This window comes from Anolis sagrei, chromosome X (genome assembly GCF_037176765.1).
Source record: "Anolis sagrei isolate rAnoSag1 chromosome X, rAnoSag1.mat, whole genome shotgun sequence".
NCBI lineage: Eukaryota > Metazoa > Chordata > Lepidosauria > Squamata > Dactyloidae > Anolis > Anolis sagrei.
Genome location: NC_090034.1, coordinates 237,489 through 255,213, shown reverse-complemented (window position 1 = coordinate 255,213; position 17,725 = coordinate 237,489). Strand labels below are relative to the sequence as shown.

Here is a 17,725-nt window from a genome sequence, read left to right as displayed (position 1 = left end):
ATAAAATATTTAATATTAAATATAAAATATTTAATAATAAAATATAAATATAATAAAAATAATAAAATACTATTAAAAAAGTACATGAACATGGCCACATAGCCTGAAAAAAACCCACAAGAAATTATTAAAAAAACCCCACCAAAAACGAATAATAAAATAATCACCAAAACGCTTACAAAAACCAACGCAACGCCGTGTGATTCTGGCCGCGAAGGCGGAGCGCGGCAGGAGGCAAGGTGTTGGCGTTCCCTGGAGAGCGAAAGAAAAAACAGAAGAGAGAGAGATTTCGCCCCGGCGTGTGAACTTGCAAAAAAGCACTTTTATTTAAATTTTCCCAAAAAGGTGAAGTGGAGACGCAATGCGAAGAGCGGTGCCGGTCTGGCACGAAAGATGCCAGGAGGTCGGATGTCCAGGTGCCGGGAAGCGAGTATGGGACGTGTACAAAATCGGCTCCGGAGCATAAACATGATTGGATTGTATGTGACACTGACATTAGAAAAAGGAACTACAAGAGTGGCCGCCGCCGCCGGCTCGGCTTCCGGCCGACTGACCGCCGGACTGCCGGCCAGCCTGCCTGCCTGCGTCTCTCGGCCATCAATCCCTTGAGCGAGTGTCCGTGGATCCCTTTAGCCGAACGTCGCGCCGCAGTTCGGACATCGCCGCTGCCTCAGCGCCAAGCAGAAGAGGATCCCGATGGGGAAGAACACGATGGCGCACAGCACGCCCAGGCAGGTGAAGGTGTCCTCCAGCACGCCCACCCTGGCAGGGAGGAGGAGAGAAGAGGAGAGAAGGAGAGAGGGGCATAATAAGGTCTTGCCAAGGCGGATTCGAAAGCTGCAAAGTCAATCAGGGAGGGTATCTGCATAGGGGCGGCCTGGCCGTTGTGGCCTGGAGGCACCCTCTCTTCGCTGGCACTTGGTCGCTCGTTGCCTGGAGTTCCCCTGTTAAACAGGCAAAGGCTCTTTCTCCCACCCTGGACATTTTTGTGAATATTTACATGATTATTTTGCAAAAACACCTTTATGATTATTTTTGTGAATATTTATGATTATTTTTGTGAATATTTTTATATTTTTGTGAATATTTTTGATTCTTTTATGAATACTTTTATGATTATTTTTGGGAATATTTCAACAAGTACTTTTCTGCTTGTTTTTGTAAACATTTTCATAATTATTTTTGTGAATATTTATGATTATTTTTGTGATTTTTGTGAATATTTTTATATTTTTGTGAATATTTATGATTATTTTATGAGTACTTTTATGATTATTTTTGTGACTATTTAAACAAGTACTTTTATGCTTGTTTTGTAAACATTTTCATAATTATTTTTGTGAATATATTATGACTATTTTTGTGATTTTTGTGAATTTTTTATATTTTTGTGAATATTTTTTATTATTTTGTGAATACTTTTATGATTATTTTTGTGAATATATTATGATTGTTTTTGTTATTATTTCTACATATACTTTATGAATATTTTAATGAGAATTCTTAGTTTACTTAGAGGAATATTTTAATGCCTATTTCACGAATATTTCTGCAGATATTTTTATGACTATTTCTGGGGATGGTTTGCTGTGAGTTTTCTGGGCTGTCTGGCCAACGTGTCCCAGCAGCATTCTCTCCTGATGTTTCACTTGCATCCGTGGCCAATGGCCTCTTCAGAGGTTTTAAGCAAACAGAGGATGCCTCCAGACAACAGAGGCCAGGCCACCTCTAGGCAGATACTCTCACCGATTGACTTTGCAGCTTCATGGATTCTCAACGCTAATCAAACTTGCTAATTGCAACAGACAAGGGTTCCTTCTCCCATCCAAATAGTTTTATGATTATTTTTATGAATACTTCTGCAAATACTTTAAGGATTGGGTTGCTGTACGTTTTTTCGGGCTATATGGCCATGTTCTAGAGGCATTCTCTCCTGACATTTCGCCTGCATTTATGGCAAGCATCCTCAGAGGTAGGGAGGACCTCACAACTTCTGAGGATACTTGCCACAGATGTAGGCGAAACGTCAGGAGAGAATGCCTCTAGGACATGGCTATATAGCCCAAAAAAACGTACAGCAACCCAGTGATTCCAGCCATGACAGCCTTCGACAAGATGATGATGATGATGATGCTATCCCATTTCTGTTCAGGACTCACTTGTTTACTTGGGAAAGTCAAACCCCCACAAGGACATCTAATCACCTTTCAACAAAGAATTGTACCAGGCACTGCCAGGCGATCAAATGCTAATCAAGGTGGTCACTTGAAACATTCCCACCTAGCTCCAGCAGACAAGAGTCCTTTGTCCCACCCTGGTCATTATTCTACATATATATAAACCCCTTTTCCCTACTTCCAACAGACCTCAGTACCTCTGAGGATGCTTGCCATAGATGCAGGCAAAATGTCAGGAGAGAATGCCTCTAGAACATAGCCATATAGCCCGGAAAAACCTACAACAACCCAGTGATTCCGGCCATGAAAGCCTTCAACAATACTTTAACGATTGTTTTTGGGGAACATTTGAATGATAATTTTTGTGACTATTTTATGGTTTTTGTGATTTTTATGATTACTTTTTGTGAATATTTCTGAAGATGGGCTGTGGTGACCTTCTTGGAAGTTATGGCCAATATGTGCCGGCAGCATCCTCTCCTGACGTTTCACCTGCTTCTATGGCTAATGGCATCTTCAGAGGTTTTAATGACCTTTTTGAGCATTATGTGCTGGCAGCATCCTCTCCTGATGTTTCGCCAGCATCTACGGCTAATGGTATCTTCAAAGGTTTTAAGCATTGACTTTTTTTCCTATTACGCAACTCGGCCGGCATTGTCTGTGTGCACGATGCGTTTGTGGCAACCACGATGCCAGGCTACACAGAGAAGCCATTGAAACCCACAAGAAGCACGTCAACAATGTCATCACCAGAAAGGGGGGAAACCATGAAAGTGACCCAGACCTGGTCACCAGGATTGAGAAACAAGGCAGTCAATAAAGAAGCGGGACCCCCAGGTAACAAACGACCAAGTGCCAGTGACCACTTGATTGTAAGTGAACTATAAATCCCAGCAACTACAACTCCCAAATGACAAACCCGATTTTTTTTTTTGAGTGACGGTCACTCCTTGGGTTAGTAGGTGCCTTGTGGCCAAATTTGGTGGCAATTCGTCCAGTGGTTTTAGAGTTATGCTAACCCCACAAACGAACATGACATTTTTATTGATATAGATTTCCTCTAGCAGAGGGTGCCTCCAGGCAACAACAGCCAGGCCCCACCTATTGATTGACTTGGCAGCTTCAGGGCTGGCTCCTGGGTGCCATTCAAGCGAGTGAGCCAAGCGCATGCGTGCCTGATTCAGAAGAAGACCGAAATGCATTTGTGGAGAAGGGCCAGCCAGCAGCTGAGCATCGAATGGCGAGGCCAACCTGCTTTGCAAAACCTGCGTGCGCACCTTGCACTGGGTGCCTCCCATTGCCCCCCCCCCGAGGCCCCCCTCCCCCCCCCCTTGAGAGACGGGCTAATCTTAGCCGGGAAAGCCAGGCGTTGGCCTAAGCGGCTTTGCTTTGGGTCGAAGCCACGGCGCTCTAAAAATAGTGGCTGGCGGAGGCCGCTCGGGCCTGCCCGGTTGGTCCCAATGGGGGTTCTGTGTGGGAGGTTTGGCCCAATTCTCTCATTGGTGGGGTTCAGAATGCTCTTTGATTGTAGGGGAACTATAAATCCCAGCAACTACAACTCCCAAATGTCAAGGTCTATTTTCCCCAAACTCCACCAGGGTTCACATTTGGGCATATTGTGTATTCGTGCCAACTTTGGTTCAGATCCAACATTGCTTGAGTCCACAGTGCTCTCTGGATGTAGGTGAACTACAACTCCCAAACTCAAGATCATTGCCCACCAAACCCTTGCAGTATTTTCTGTCGGTCATGGGAGTTCTGTGTGCCAGGACCGATTCAATTCCATTGTTGGAGGAATTCAGAATGCTCTTTGATTGTTGTAGGTGAACTATAAATCCCAGCAACTACAACTCCCAAATGACAAAATCAATCACACACACACACACCAACTCCACCAGTATTCAAATGTGGGAGTATCAGGTATTTGTGCCAAATTTGGTCCAGGGAATGGAAATGCATCCTGCATATCGTATATTTACATTACAATTCGTAACAAAAGCAAAAATGACAGTTGTGTAGTAGCAATGAAAATAATGTGATGGCTGGGGGTCACCACAAGATGAGGAACTGTACTAAGGGGTCGCGGCATTAGGAAGGTGGAGAGACACAGCATTAACATTTCCTTAGCTCTCTCCAACCAGAGACCTAATCTCATATCACGGGACAACAGTCGCAAAATGACAGTTGTGTAGTAGCAACAAAATAATGGGATGGTTGGGGGTCACCACAAGATGAGGAAATGTATTAAGGGGTCGCGGCATGAGGAAGGTGGAGAACCACTGCTCTAGTATTTTCTATTGGTGGAAGGGGGGGGGGTGGTTCTGTGTGCTGATTGGGTTTACTGGAGCTCAGAGGAAGTCGGCCACAAATATTTACACGCATACATACATGTAGAGCTGTGTTCACCTTCTAGAGGGAGGGGTGGGGCGCTGCGTCCTTACCTGCAAGCGGGGCATCCGCCCACGACCACGACGGAGGTGGCGGGAAGGGGCTGCTGGATGATGGTGTACGTCGTGTTGGGGAAGCTGTGCGGAGGAGGGACCGGGGGGGGCACCACGTAGCCTAAGCAGAGGAGGGGGAGGAAGTGGTCAATACATATTCACACAGATACATGGGGGGAATTACACTTCTAAGATGTCCCTGTTCCGACTTACATACGGATTCAACTTCAGAACAAGCCTACAGAGCCAATCTTGTTTCCAATTTGGGGACTTACCGTTATGCATATTATATTACATTACATTACGTATATATCCCACAGATCCCCAAAATCTGGAGGAAAGCAAGAGTCATCGCCATCCTGAAGCCAGGCAAAGACCGTAACGACCCCAAAAGCTACAGACCAGTCTCCCTGTTGTTGTGCCACCTCTGCAAAGTTCTGGAGAGACTTGTTTTGCACAGAATTACAGAAAACATAGACCCCTGTCTGATCCCACAGCAAGCTGGCTTCAGGAAAGTCAAAAGCTGACTCAGCACATAGAAGATGGCTTTGTGTGCCCAGGGGGGAGTCTCTCATTTGGTAACAGCCATGGGTTGAGGTTCTGGGTTTGGGCCTGCCACTTTTGGACTCTCGCTTGCTGGGGTGTTCCAGCAAGTGTCTCTGTAGATCTTAGAAAACTATGTCTTGATTTGAGTAGTTGACATGCTGGCTGATACCCAAACAGGGGATGAGCTGGGGATGTCTCTGCCTTGGTCCTTTCACTATTGGCTGCCACTTCCCAGCGGATGTCAGGTGGGGCAATACCAGCTAAGCAGTGTAATTTCTCCAGTGGTGTGGGACGCAGACACCCCGTGATAATGCGGCATGTCTCATTCAGAGCCACATCCACTGTTTTAGTGTGGTGAGATGTGTTCCACACTGGGCATGCGTAGCATAGTAGCATAGCGCAAGGGCAGATGTCTTCACTGTGTCTGGTTGTGATCCCCAGGTTGTGCCAGTCAGCTTTCGTATGATGTTGTTTCTAGCACCCACTTTTTGCTGGATGTTCAGGCAGTGCTTCTTGTAGGTAAGAACACGGTCCAGAGTGACCCCTCCCAGGTACTTGGGTGCAATGCTGCAATGCTCCCGTGGGATTCCTTCCTTCCCAGGTAATAATCCTCAGAGCTCGGGATGCTTGTCTGTTCTTAAGGTGAAAAGCACATGTCTGTGTTTTAGATGGACTAGGGATCAGCTGGTTTTCCCTGTAATAGGCAGTAAGGGCACCTAGAGCTTCGGAGAGCTGACCCACAAGGAGACCCTGGCCGATGGGGTCAAAAGCCGCCGAGATGTCCAGGAGGACCAACGAGGACATGCTCCCCTTCCTGCCCAGCTTTCTGCGGACGGACGTCATCCACCAAGGCGACCCAAGCCAGGCCGGAAACCAGTCTGCGAGGGATCCAGATAACTGGGGTCACCCCAGAACCCCTGGAGCTGAGCAGCCACCACACATTCCAGAACCTGGCCCAGAAAAGGGAGAAAGGAAACAGGCCAGGAGTTGTTATATAGGCCAGGAGTGATATATGACTGGAGTCCCACTCCAGATATGTCCCTGTTTCAACTTACATACAGATTCAACTTAAGAATCAACGTACGGAGCCTCTCGTTTGTAACTTGGGGACTTGCCTTTAGGCATAGAGATCATAGAATCATAGAATTCTGGAATCCTAGACTTGGAAGAGCCCTCCTGGGCCATCTTCCAGTCCAACCCCATTCTGCCAAGAAGCAGGAATATTGCATTCAAAGCACCCCTGACAGATGGCCATCCAGCCTCTGCTTAAAAGCTTCCAAAGAAGGAGCCTCCACCACACTCCCTCCGGGGCAGAGAGTTCCACTGCTGAACGGCTCTCACAGTCAGGAAGTTCTCCCTCATGTTCAGGTGGAAGCTCCTCTCTTGGAGTTTAAACCCATTGTTTCACGTCCTAGTCTCCAGGGAAGCAGAAAGGAAGCTTGCTCCCTCCTCCTCCCTGTGGTTTCCTCTCACATATTGATACATGGCCCTCATCATATCTCCTCTCAGCCTTCTCTTCTTCAGGCTAAACATGCCCAGCTCCTTAAGCCGCTCCTCATAGGGCTTGTTCTCCAGTCAATGGTGCTTCAGCAGTGTTTTTCAACCTGGGGGTCAGGACCTCTGAGGGGGTTGCGAGGGGTCACTGAAGACCATCAGAAAACACAGTATTTTATATGGGTCATGGATGTTCTGTGTGGGAAGTTTGGCCCAATTCAATCGTTGGTGGGGTTCAGAGTGCTCTTTGATTGGAGGTGAACTATAAATCCTACCAACTACAATTCCCAAATGTCAAGGTCTATTTCCCTCAAACTCCACCAGTGTTCACATTGAGACATACTGCGTATTCATGCCAAGTTTGGTCCAGATCCATCATTGTTTGAGTCCACAGTGCTCTCTGGATGGAGGTGAACTACAACTCCCAAACTCAAGATCAATGCCCATCAAACCGTTCCAATTACATTACATTATGTCCTATTACATTACGTTTTATATTTGGTAATGTTGGTCACTTGATGTGCAATATTTTCAATAACATTGTACAGGAAATGAAACCCGCGCTGGGGGAGGAAGAACCCAGAAAGAGCAATCGTGGTCAACTTCACGGAGAAGCCAATCTGCAAAAGCCAAACCTGCCAACGCACCAAGTGGACACCCCACGGCCCGGGAAACACGCCTGAGCTAACGATTAACCCGAAGGAATGCCTTGGAGGGCCACTCAAACCAAATAATCAGTAACCCAAGTGGACAAGGGTCACATTTTCCAACAGAGAGTTATTACTATTATTATTATTATTAACTTTATTTATACCCCGCAAAATCTCCCGAAGGACTCGATGGCAACAACAACAACATACAATACACGGTAAAACTCATAAGCAAATAATAAAACATCAAGCAAAACAATAGAACATTAAAGCAATGACACCGTGACGCAATTAGAAACCTATATATAATTATAATATAATACATAATATAATATATATATATATATATTATAATAATAATACAGGCAGCCCCCAAACTACGAACAAGAGAGGGTTTGTGGGTGTCAACCCTTGTATGTAAGTCAAAACAGAAACATTTTTAAAGTGGAACTCCAGCTATATATATAATAATAATAATAATAATAATAATAATAATAATGACATACAAGATTCCTTTCACTTCCATCGGCCTCGGGCCCATTCTTAACTAGAAGTCGTTTGTATGTCAAATGTTTGTAACTAATATTAGTGTAAATAGTATTATATTATTATAATCATATTAATTATTAATAATAATTATATTAATTATTATTATTAAGTATATTATTATTAGTATTATATTACTATATTAAAAATACGTAATATTATGCCGGCACAAGAGTTTAACCCAAGTTGCTGATGATGATGGAGGTCTCTTCCTATGGTAGGAAGAGACCTCCAAGAGCCATCTAGTCCAGCCCCTTCTGGCATAAGGGAAAAGCGCAATCAAACCACTCCTGAGAGATGGCCATTCAGGCTCAGTATACTATTACTACTACTACTACTAATAATAATAATAAGAAGAAGAAGAAGAAGAAGAGAATCGTAGAATAGGAAGAGACTTCCAGGGGCCATCCAGTGCAGCCCCTTTTGGCAAATGGGAGAAGCACAATCTAACCACTCCTGACAGATAGCCAGGTTCAGGTTAACAATAATAAGAACAATAACAACAATAATACTAGCAGTCCACTTACATCTGGAGAGCACTGTGAATCAAAACAAAGATGAATCTGGACCAAACTTGGGAAGAAAACTCAATATGGGGAAATTGGTACACAGTGGAGTTTGGGGAAGACCTTGACGTTGGGGAGTTGCTTGTGGTGGTGGTGGGGGGGGGGTGAGGGGCCCTTCACTCTTTCACCCCACGTAGGGCAGAAGGGGAAAGAAGGGAGGGAAGGAAGGAAGGAAAGACAGAAGATAAGGGGAAGAAGGAAACGAAGGAAGGAAGGAAGGAAGGAAGGAAGGAAGGAAGGAAGGAAGGAAGGAAGGAGAGAGGAAAAACAGAAGGGGAAGAAGGGAAGGAAAGAAAGACAGGGCAGAAGAGAGCAGAAAGAAGGAAAGGAGGGATGGGCAGAAGATCAGGTGAAGGAGGGAAGAAGGGAAAGGAAAGGTAGGACGCTGTGATGGGTTCTCCTTTTATTAAGGATTTATACGTTCTTTTTGGTTTTTTGTTATTGTTTATTATTGTTGGTCACACCTTGTATGGTGAGGAGTTTTGTTGCCAAATTTGGTGGGTATTGGCCCAGCAGTTCTTTTGTTTTTAAGCCACCCACGACGACATGAACATTTTTATATATATAGATTAGTATTATTGTGTTATTATTATTATTATTATTATTATTATTATTATTTATTTCATTTATATCCCGCTTTTCTCAGCCCTCAGGCGACTCAAAGTGGTTAACAACAGCAACATTCAATGCAAAACATCACAAAACAATTATGGGACAGTTAACAACGATAGCATCATCAACATGGGAGTCCTATGCAGGGAACCTGGGCAAGTCACTCTCTCTCAGCCTCAGAGGAAGGCAAGAACAACCCTGAGCAATTCCACCCAGAAACCCTATGATACGTTCCTCTCACACAGTTGTTTATGGGAACCACATCATACCCTATTTCCTCAAATCTAATGCTAACCTTCTTTTTTAACTAAGCGACTTCTTCAAAATTAGGGTGTACTGTATATACTCGAGTTTAAGCCGGGTTTTTCAGCCCTTTTAAAAGCTGACACCCCCCCCCCCCCTCCGCTTATACTTGAGTTAAATTTATTATTTATTTATTTATTTATTTGGGGTTCTTGTACCCCGCCCTTCTCACCCCAAAGGGGACCCAGGGCGGCTTACAGCTGCAAGGCGCACTTAGACGCCTGCCACACAAAACAATCATCACAAAAGTACAACAGTACAAATTCCCACAATTCAGCATTATCCAATAAAATCAGTAAAATGATAAAATCAGTAAAAACAATACAAACCTGGATCTTCCTCCTACCCATCAGTGTACAATTAACTCAAGATCTGTTTCTGGTTCCATTTTGACAATCCTGCCGATCTTACACATCTGATTGTCTTATTTGGTTGTCTTATCTAATTGCCTGGTTGCCCAAAGGCCTGGTTCCACAGCCATGTCTTCACCCTCCTCCTGAAGGAGAGGAGGGTTGGTGCTGTTCTGATTTCCCCCGGGAGTGAATTCCACAGGTGAGGGGCCACCACTGAGAAGGCCCTGCTTCTCGTCCCCACCAGCCTCACTTGTGAGAGTGGTGGGGTCGAGAGCAGGGCCCCCCCAGATGATCTCAAACTCCGAGGTGGGACATAGAGGGAGATACGTTCGGACAGATACACTGGACCAGGACCGTATAGGGTTTTGTAGGTCAAAACCAGCACCTTGAATTGTGCTCGGAATTGAACCGGCAGCCAGTGGAGCTGGCACAGCATGGGGGTGGTATGCTCCCTGTATGTCGCTCCGGTCAGCAATCTGGCTGCCGCACGCTGGACTAGTTGGAGTTTCCGAACAGTCTTCTAGGGCAACCCCACGTAGAGCGCGTTGCAGTAGTCTATCCGGGATGTAACAAGAGCGTGGACCACCGTGGCCAGATCAGACTTCCCAAGGTACGGGTGCAACTGGTGCACAAGTTTAAATAATAAAGTTATTTATTATTTTACTCTGTCGTTCATGTTATTTTAATTACAATGGTGAAATTATTACAATTGTTATTTTAACTCTATTATTATTATTATTATTATTATTATTATTATTATTATTATTCTACTCTATTACATATGTGGCTAGAGCTACTCTTTAAAAATGTCCCTGTTCCAACTTAAGAACAAATTTACAGAGCCAGTCTTGGTTCAGTTCTTGTGGGTGTTTTTCGGGCTATATGGCCATGTTCTAGAGGCATTCTCTCCTGACGTTTCGCCTGCATCTATGGCAAGCTTCCTCAGAGGTGAGGTCTGCTGGAGCTGGGAAAAAAGGGGTTTATATATCTGTGGAAAGACCAGGGTGGGACAAAGGGCTTTTGTCAGTTGGGCTAGGTGTGGATCTTCCAACTGACCACCTTGATTAGCATACAATGGGCTGACTGTGCCTGGGGCAAACTCTTCTTGAAAGATGATTAGATGTCCCTGCCTGTTTTTCTCTCTGCTGTTATAATTTTAGAGTTTTTTAATACTGGTAGCCAGATTTTGTTCATTTTCATGGTCTCCTCCTTTCTGTTGAAATTGTCCACCTGCTTCTTGTGGATTTCAATGGCTTCTCTGTGTAGCCTGACATGGTGGTTGTTGGTGTGGTCCAGCATTTCTGTGTTCTCAAATAATCTGCTGTGTCCAGGTTGGTTCATTAGGTGCTCTGCTATGGCTGACTTCTCTGGTTGAAGGAGTCTTGGTTGTAATTTGGGGGTTTCCTGTATTATTATTATTATTATTATTATTATTATTATTATTATTTCAGGCACAACAAGACGGTCCACAGCAGACAAGGTTTCTCTTCTGGCTGTGGAATTGGATCCCACATCGGGCACTTCCCAAGTCTCTAGGACTCAGTGAGGTATCGGTGAATGATGCGTGCAGATCCCAGTCGGGTGGCAGATGGGGACTTTGTCAGCGCCGATTGTGTTTAAGTGCAAGCCAAGGTCTTGAGGCACTGCACCCAGTGTGCCCATCGCCACTGGGACCCCCTTGACTGGCTTGTGCCAGAGTCTTTGCAGTTCGATCTTTAAATCCTCGTATTATCGTGTCAGCTTTTCCCGTTCCTTCTCTTTAGTCCTCCTCTCGTTGCCTGGGATTGCGACATCGATGACCCATACTTCTTTCCCCTGATTGTGAGGTCAGGAGTCTCGTGCTCCAAAACTCTGCCGTCGTCATCTCCTTCTCCTGCTTCTTCTTCTTCTTCTTCTGTCTCCAGACAGCATGCCGTGAAGGGCCAGTGAGCGCCACCCAGGCTAAGGATGTCTCCAAGGCAGTAAACAACAGAACGGGAGCAAGGGCCAGCCAACAACAGTAATAATAACAGAAGCAGCAACAGACCTCACAACCTCTGAGGATGCTTGCCATAGATGCAGGCGAAACGTCAGGAGAAATGCCTCTAGAACATGGCTCTATAGCCTGAAAAAACCCACAAGAACCTAGCAACAGCATTGTGGGCCATGTAGTCCAACCCCCTTCTGCCTTCACGCACAATCAAAACACCCCTGACAGATGGCCGTACAGCCTTTGTGGTAGTAGTAGTAATAGTAGCAGCAGCAATAATAATAATAATAATAATAATAATGATAATGATGATGATGATAACACCTTATTTGTACCCTGCTACCACCATCTCCCCAGGGGACTTGGTGCGGCTTCCATGAGGCTGAGCCCAAGCACAACAATACAAGCCATTAAAATAAAAAACATAGGCAATAAACATACATCATTATCAATAATAATAACAATGCGTAAGGGTCCTCCAGAGGCGCCCAGCCCCACCCCACCCCACCCCCTTCCTTGGGCCTTCAGGCAGGAAAAGCCACAGCCAAGCCCCCCTGCCCCCCCAAACAGATCAGGGTCCCCAACAACAATATTAGTAGTAATGCCAATAATAACAGAGGGGGGGGTATCCCTCCAAGGCCCCCTCCTGGTGCCCCCCCGCGCCCCCTTCCCTACAGGTGCCCCCCCCAGCACAGAGGGGGGAGGGTCCTCCAGAAGCCCCCAGCCCCCTTCCAAGCACCCCCAAGCCAGGCCCCCTCCCTCCCTCCCTCCCCAAATCACAAGGAGGCGGGGGAGGAGAGGGGTGGGTGGGAGCAAGCAACAACAATAACAGAGTAGGGAGGGTCCCTCCCAGGCCCTGCCCCGCCCCGCCCCCCCCCCCCGAGGGCCACCCCACCCTGAGCTCACCTGCGGCCGGGGGAGGCGGCGGCGGGGGGGCCTGGAAGCCGTAGGGGGGCGGGTGGGGCGGGGGTGGCCCCGGGGGTATAGCGCCGTAGTGGGGACTATAGGCCGGGGGCCGCTCCTCCCCCTCCAGCAGGGGACGCTTGCTCTCCATCCCGAGCCTCCTCCTCTCCCGCCGCCGCCGCCGGGCTGCTCCTCCTCAACGCCCCTCGCTCTCTCGCTCGCTCTCTCGCTCTCCCCGGATGGTCACAAGGCTCGCCGTCACGTGACCCCCGCGGAGGGAGGGAGGGAGGGAGGGAGGCGGGGCTACTCCTCTCACAGTCCCGCCCCCTCCCTCTCCTCCAATCGCCAGGCGGAGGGGGCGGGGCCAAGAGGGCCCTTAAAGGGGACGCGCCCCCATTTCCCTTCCAGCCTGTAGAGCCCTCCCTCCCTCCCTCCCTCCCTTGGTTCTCGCAGTATAGACTCTGTGGAAGGCCTTATTATGGGGCTCCTCGGTGCGCATGCGCCACTCCTCCTCCTCCTCCTCCTTCTCCCGGGAGGGAGGGAGGGGGCGGAGCCTCCGGAGAGAGCCCCGCCCACCTGTTTCTCGCCCCGCCCATATCAGCCCGCCCCCCCCCCGCCTGCCTGCCGGCCAATCAGCGTGCGCTTCCCGCTGAGCCGGATGTGCTCCGCCCGGGCGCCAGAGCGGCAGTGGCGGCGGCGGTGCTGGCTGCGCACGCGCAGAAGGAGGCGGCGGTGGAGACGCAGGTAGGCCCCCTTCGGATGGATGGATGAATGGAGACGAGCCCTCCTTGGGATTGGAGATAGATAGAGACACACCTGTCTGTGGGTTACTCTGGGCTCCATTCATTCCTATTTAAAGTATTCTATTATGATCTACATTGAGTACAGTATTGCTCCACGTTATGTAAGGTGTCCCAGATACACACTCTGGCATTCACCTCCTCTATAGGAGAGAGAGAGAGAGAGAGACATCATGCAGTGTATTGTATTCAGGTGAATGATTTCATCAAGCATAATTGGTAAATGTATATAATTCGTTATCATTTCTAATTTAGTGTTTTTATTTACAATTTATTTTCAATATTATTTAATATTATTATTATTATTATATTATACACTATGACTTATTTATTACTTAATTTATTATAATTTATTGTTACTATTTGTAATTATTCTCATTATTTATTAGTAATAATTGTTGTTTTGGTTGTTTTTACATTAACATTGGTTGTTGTTGTTGTTGTTGTTATGGGTTTGGGAAGAGACTGGGGGGTGGGGGTGTTCCCTGGAGTGGGAAGGGGAGCAGGCCGTGGGTGGGTGGGTGTGCTTCCAGGTTCAAATCCATCATCATTTGGATTCACAGGGCTCTCTGATATGGGTGTACTACAACTCCCAGAATGCAAAGTCAGTTTTCCCCAAACCCCTCTAGTACAGTGTTTCTCAACCTGGGGGTCGGGACCCCGGGGGGGGGGTCGCAAGGGGGTGTCAGAGGGGTTGCCAAAGACCATCAGAAAACACTGTCTTTTCTGTTTGTCATGAGGGTTCTGTCTGGGAAGTTTGGCCCAATTCTATCCTTGGTGTGGTTCAGAATGTTCTCTGATTATAGGTGAACTATAAATCTGAACAACTACAACTCCCAATGTCAAGGCCTATTTCCCCCAAACTCCACCATTGTTCACATTTGGACATATGGAGTATTCGTGCCAAGTTTGGTCCAGAACCATCATTGTTTGAATTAATAGTGCTCTCTTGATGTAGAATCATAGAGAATCCTGGGCCTTCACCCAGTCCAACCCCATTCTGCCAAGAAGCAGGAATATTGCATTCAAATCAACCCTGTCAGATGGCCATCCAGCCTCTGCTTTAAAAGCTTCCAAAGAAGGAGCCTCCACCACACTCCCACCAGGGCAGAGAGTTCCACTGCTGAACGGCTCTCACAGTCAGGAAGTTATACAATCCTAGAATCCTAGAGTTGGAAGAGACCTCCTGGGCCATCATCCAGTCCAACCCCATTCTGCCAAGAAGCAGGAATATTGCATTCAAAGCACCCCCGACAGATGGCCATCCAGCCTCTGCTTCAAAGCCTCCAAAGAAGGAGCCTCCACCACACTCCCTCCGGGGCAGAGAGTTCCACTGCTGAACGGCTCTCCTTACAGTCAGGAAGTTCTCATTCATGTTCAGGTGGAATCTCCTCTCTTGTAGTTTGAAGACATTCCTCCATTGCGTCCTAGTCTCCAAGGAAGCAGAAAGGAAGCTTGCTCCCCCCTCCCTGTGGCTTCCCCTCACATATTTATATACGGCTATCCTATCCCCTCTCAGCCTTCTCTTCTTCAGGCTAAACATGCTCTGTTCCCTAAGCCGCTCCTCATAGGGCTTGTTCTCCAGACCCTTGATCCTTTTAGTCTCCCTATTCCTCTGGACACATTCCAGCTTAGAGTCAATATCTCTCTTGAATTGTGGTGCCCAGAATTGGACACAATATTCCAGGTAAAGTGGTCTAACCAAAGCGGAATAGAGCATGGGGAGCAGGACTTTCCTGGATTCTAGACACTATAGAGGCCAAAATCCCATTGGCTTTTTTTGCTGCCACATCCCATTCCTGGCTCATGTTTAACTTCCTGTCCACGAGGACTCCAAGATCTTTTTCACACGTACTGCTCTTGAGCCAGGCCTCATTGTCCCACTACAACTCCCAAACTCTAGGCCAATGCCCACCAAACCCTTCCAGTATGTTCTGTTGGTCATGGGAGAACTGTGTGCCAAGTTTGGTTCAATTCCATCTCTGGTGGAGTTCAGGATGCTCTTGGATTGTGGGTGAACTAGAAATCCCAGCAATGACAACTCCCAAATGACAAACCCAACCACCACCACCACCCCGCCCCCCCAAACCCACCAGTATTCAAATTTGGGCGTATTGAGTCTTAATGACAAATTTGGTCCAGTGAATGAAAATGCATTCTGCATATCAGATATTACGACTCATAACAGGAGCAAAATACAGTTATGAAGTAGCAACAAAAATATTATGGTTGGGGGTCACCCCAACATGAGGGACTGTATTGAGGGGCATGAGGAAGGTGGAGAAACACTGACTTAGGGCAACCTTATTAATATGAATGACCGTCTCCCCCCCCCCCCCCCCACACACACACACACGCACACACGCACACACACACCAAACAAACACCATTCCCTGTTCGGCTCAGGTCTTGCCCTTCAATTCATTATGTATTTATAACTATTATTATTTATTGTTTATTATTACATAATAATAATAATGTCATAATAAGTATAGCTGTTATTTATTATTGTTCTTGTTATTTAATATGCATTATATTAATATGTTGTATTATTTATTTTAATGTATTACTGTTAATTATTATATTATTATTATATTATATTATAGTATTAGTTATGTTATATTATAATGTATTATTTATTTTAATGTATTACTGCTAATTATTATATTATTATTATATTATAGCATTATTTATATTATATTATAATGTATTATTTATTTTAATGTATTACTGTTAATTACTATATTGTTATTATATTATAGTATAATTTATATTATATTATAATGTGTTATTTTAATGTATTACTATTAATTATTATATTGCTATATTATATTATAATGTATTATTTATTTTAATGTATTACTGTTAATTATTATATTATCATAGTACTATAATTATTATTTATTTATTCATTATTATTTGTATTATAATGTCTCCTAATGGAGGATTTTTTCCCCATTGTCTTGGCCAATCAGGGCTCATCAGAGATGTCGTCCAACCACACCAAGCGTGTCTGCTAATTGCCCTACACAGTCCACACTGACCGTTTTGCGGAGCTCAAACGGCAACAACTCTCCGCCAGAGAACTCAGAAGCAGGCCTGTTGGTGCCTCTCGACACTCCGTGGTTTGTTTCCAATGTCATCATCCTCACGCCTTGAAACCGCTTTCTTCAACTCCGCTTTGGAACCGCATCGAGCGGTCAGTGCAGATGGCCCCGCCGACCACAGTCTCCAGGGGACTGCCGTGGGCGTTGTGGGTGCGCCGTGACTCCCGCTGAGCGGCCTCTCCGCGCTGGCCGGCCCCCCTCCCTCCCTCCCCGCCATGTCTGGGCCGGGCTCCCTGCTCTGGGCCGTGGACGTCTTTGGCCGCGTCTACACCCTCTCGGCCGCCGGGCACACCTGGGAGCGGCTCTGCCGGGACGGGCAGCGCGAGTTCAAGCGGGTCTCGGCCACCAAGCAGTGCTGCTGGGGCATCGCCTGCGACCACCAGGTCTACGTCTACGTCCACGCCGGGGACCTGCCCATCCGCTGCCAGGAGGAAGCCTACGAGAATCAGGTGCGGCCGGGCCCCGCTTCAGGGCGCCTTGAGTTGAGAGCCGTGGCTCGGACTGGGTTAGCGCCAGAGGGCAGGAGGGCTTCGGGGCTTCCGGGCCTCGTACCCTTGTCCACTTTGAGAGAGAGATTACTGTCTGTCCGCTTTGGGTTGGTTGATGTTGTGCAGGTGTTCCTCCTTCCTGGTATGTTTAGCTTCTTGAAGGGAAAGAGAGGAAGAGAGAGAACAAGAGAGGAGGGAAGGAGATTGGAAGGAGGACAGGAGGAAGAATCAGCGTCAGGTACACGATGTGCCAAAGATTTCAGGTTACGTTTGCACTGGAGGCCAGATAGGTTCAAGCATGCATGATATATATATATGTAATATATACTAATGTGTGTGTGTATATATATATATACACACACACATTAGTGTATATATAATATATACTAGTATGCAAATATATATATGGGGCTGTAAGGCAAGATTCACACATTCTGAATGATAAACATGTGAGTTCTTTTCACAATAAGTGTATCTCTCTTAGCGAAATGGGTATTATTATTATTATTATTATTATTAACTTTATTTGTACCCCGCTAGCATCTCCCGAAGGACTCGATGCGGCTCACACAGGGCAAGGACTCAAAACACAATACAACAATACAATACCTAAAGCAAATTAAAAACAGTTAAGCAGAATAAACAACAAACAGAAAACAATACATCAAGACACTATAAAACTGGGCCGGGCCAGAGTAGTGGGTACAGGATTAAAAGTGCTGATGTGGCAGGAGATATGTAGGATTATAAAGTAAGTGCAGTGTGCGGTG

General features: G+C 46.3%; 2 protein-coding genes across 2 annotated transcripts in view; one reads left to right on the top strand and one right to left on the bottom strand.

Annotated features, from left to right (window-relative positions):
* Positions 1–302: 302 nt before the first annotated feature.
* Positions 303–12,711, bottom strand: LOC137097942 (membrane protein BRI3-like). Its single transcript, XM_067473411.1, has 3 exons — positions 12,564–12,711; positions 4,619–4,739; positions 303–762 (listed from the first exon to the last, which is right to left on the bottom strand). The coding sequence occupies exons 1-3, from the start codon at positions 12,709–12,711 to the stop codon at positions 630–632; spliced, it is 402 nt and encodes a 133-aa protein (XP_067329512.1). The 3' UTR covers positions 303–629.
* Positions 12,712–13,254: 543 nt separating this feature from the next.
* The window catches only part of LOC137097952 (tectonin beta-propeller repeat-containing protein 1-like), a 40,500-nt gene continuing 36,029 nt past the window's right edge, over positions 13,255–17,725 (top strand). Inside the window, exons 1-2 of the mRNA XM_067473438.1 lie at positions 13,255–13,304; positions 16,336–16,916. Coding sequence (XP_067329539.1) covers positions 16,683–16,916 — 234 coding nt within the window. The 5' untranslated portion in view covers positions 13,255–13,304; positions 16,336–16,682. The remainder of the gene's footprint in view (positions 13,305–16,335; positions 16,917–17,725) is intronic.

Excerpts from the sequence above, each read along its gene's own strand:
- LOC137097942 (XM_067473411.1), bottom strand. The coding sequence starts at position 12,711 with ATGGAGAGCAAGCGTCCCCTGCTGGAGGGGGAGGAGCGGCCCCCGGCC. Across the intron at positions 4,740-12,563 it reads GCCGCCTCCCCCGGCCGCAG|GCTACGTGGTGCCCCCCCCG; the intron begins GTGAGCTCAGGG and ends TCCTCTGCTTAG. Across the intron at positions 763-4,618 it reads GGCGGATGCCCCGCTTGCAG|GGTGGGCGTGCTGGAGGACA; the intron begins GTAAGGACGCAG and ends CCTCCCTGCCAG.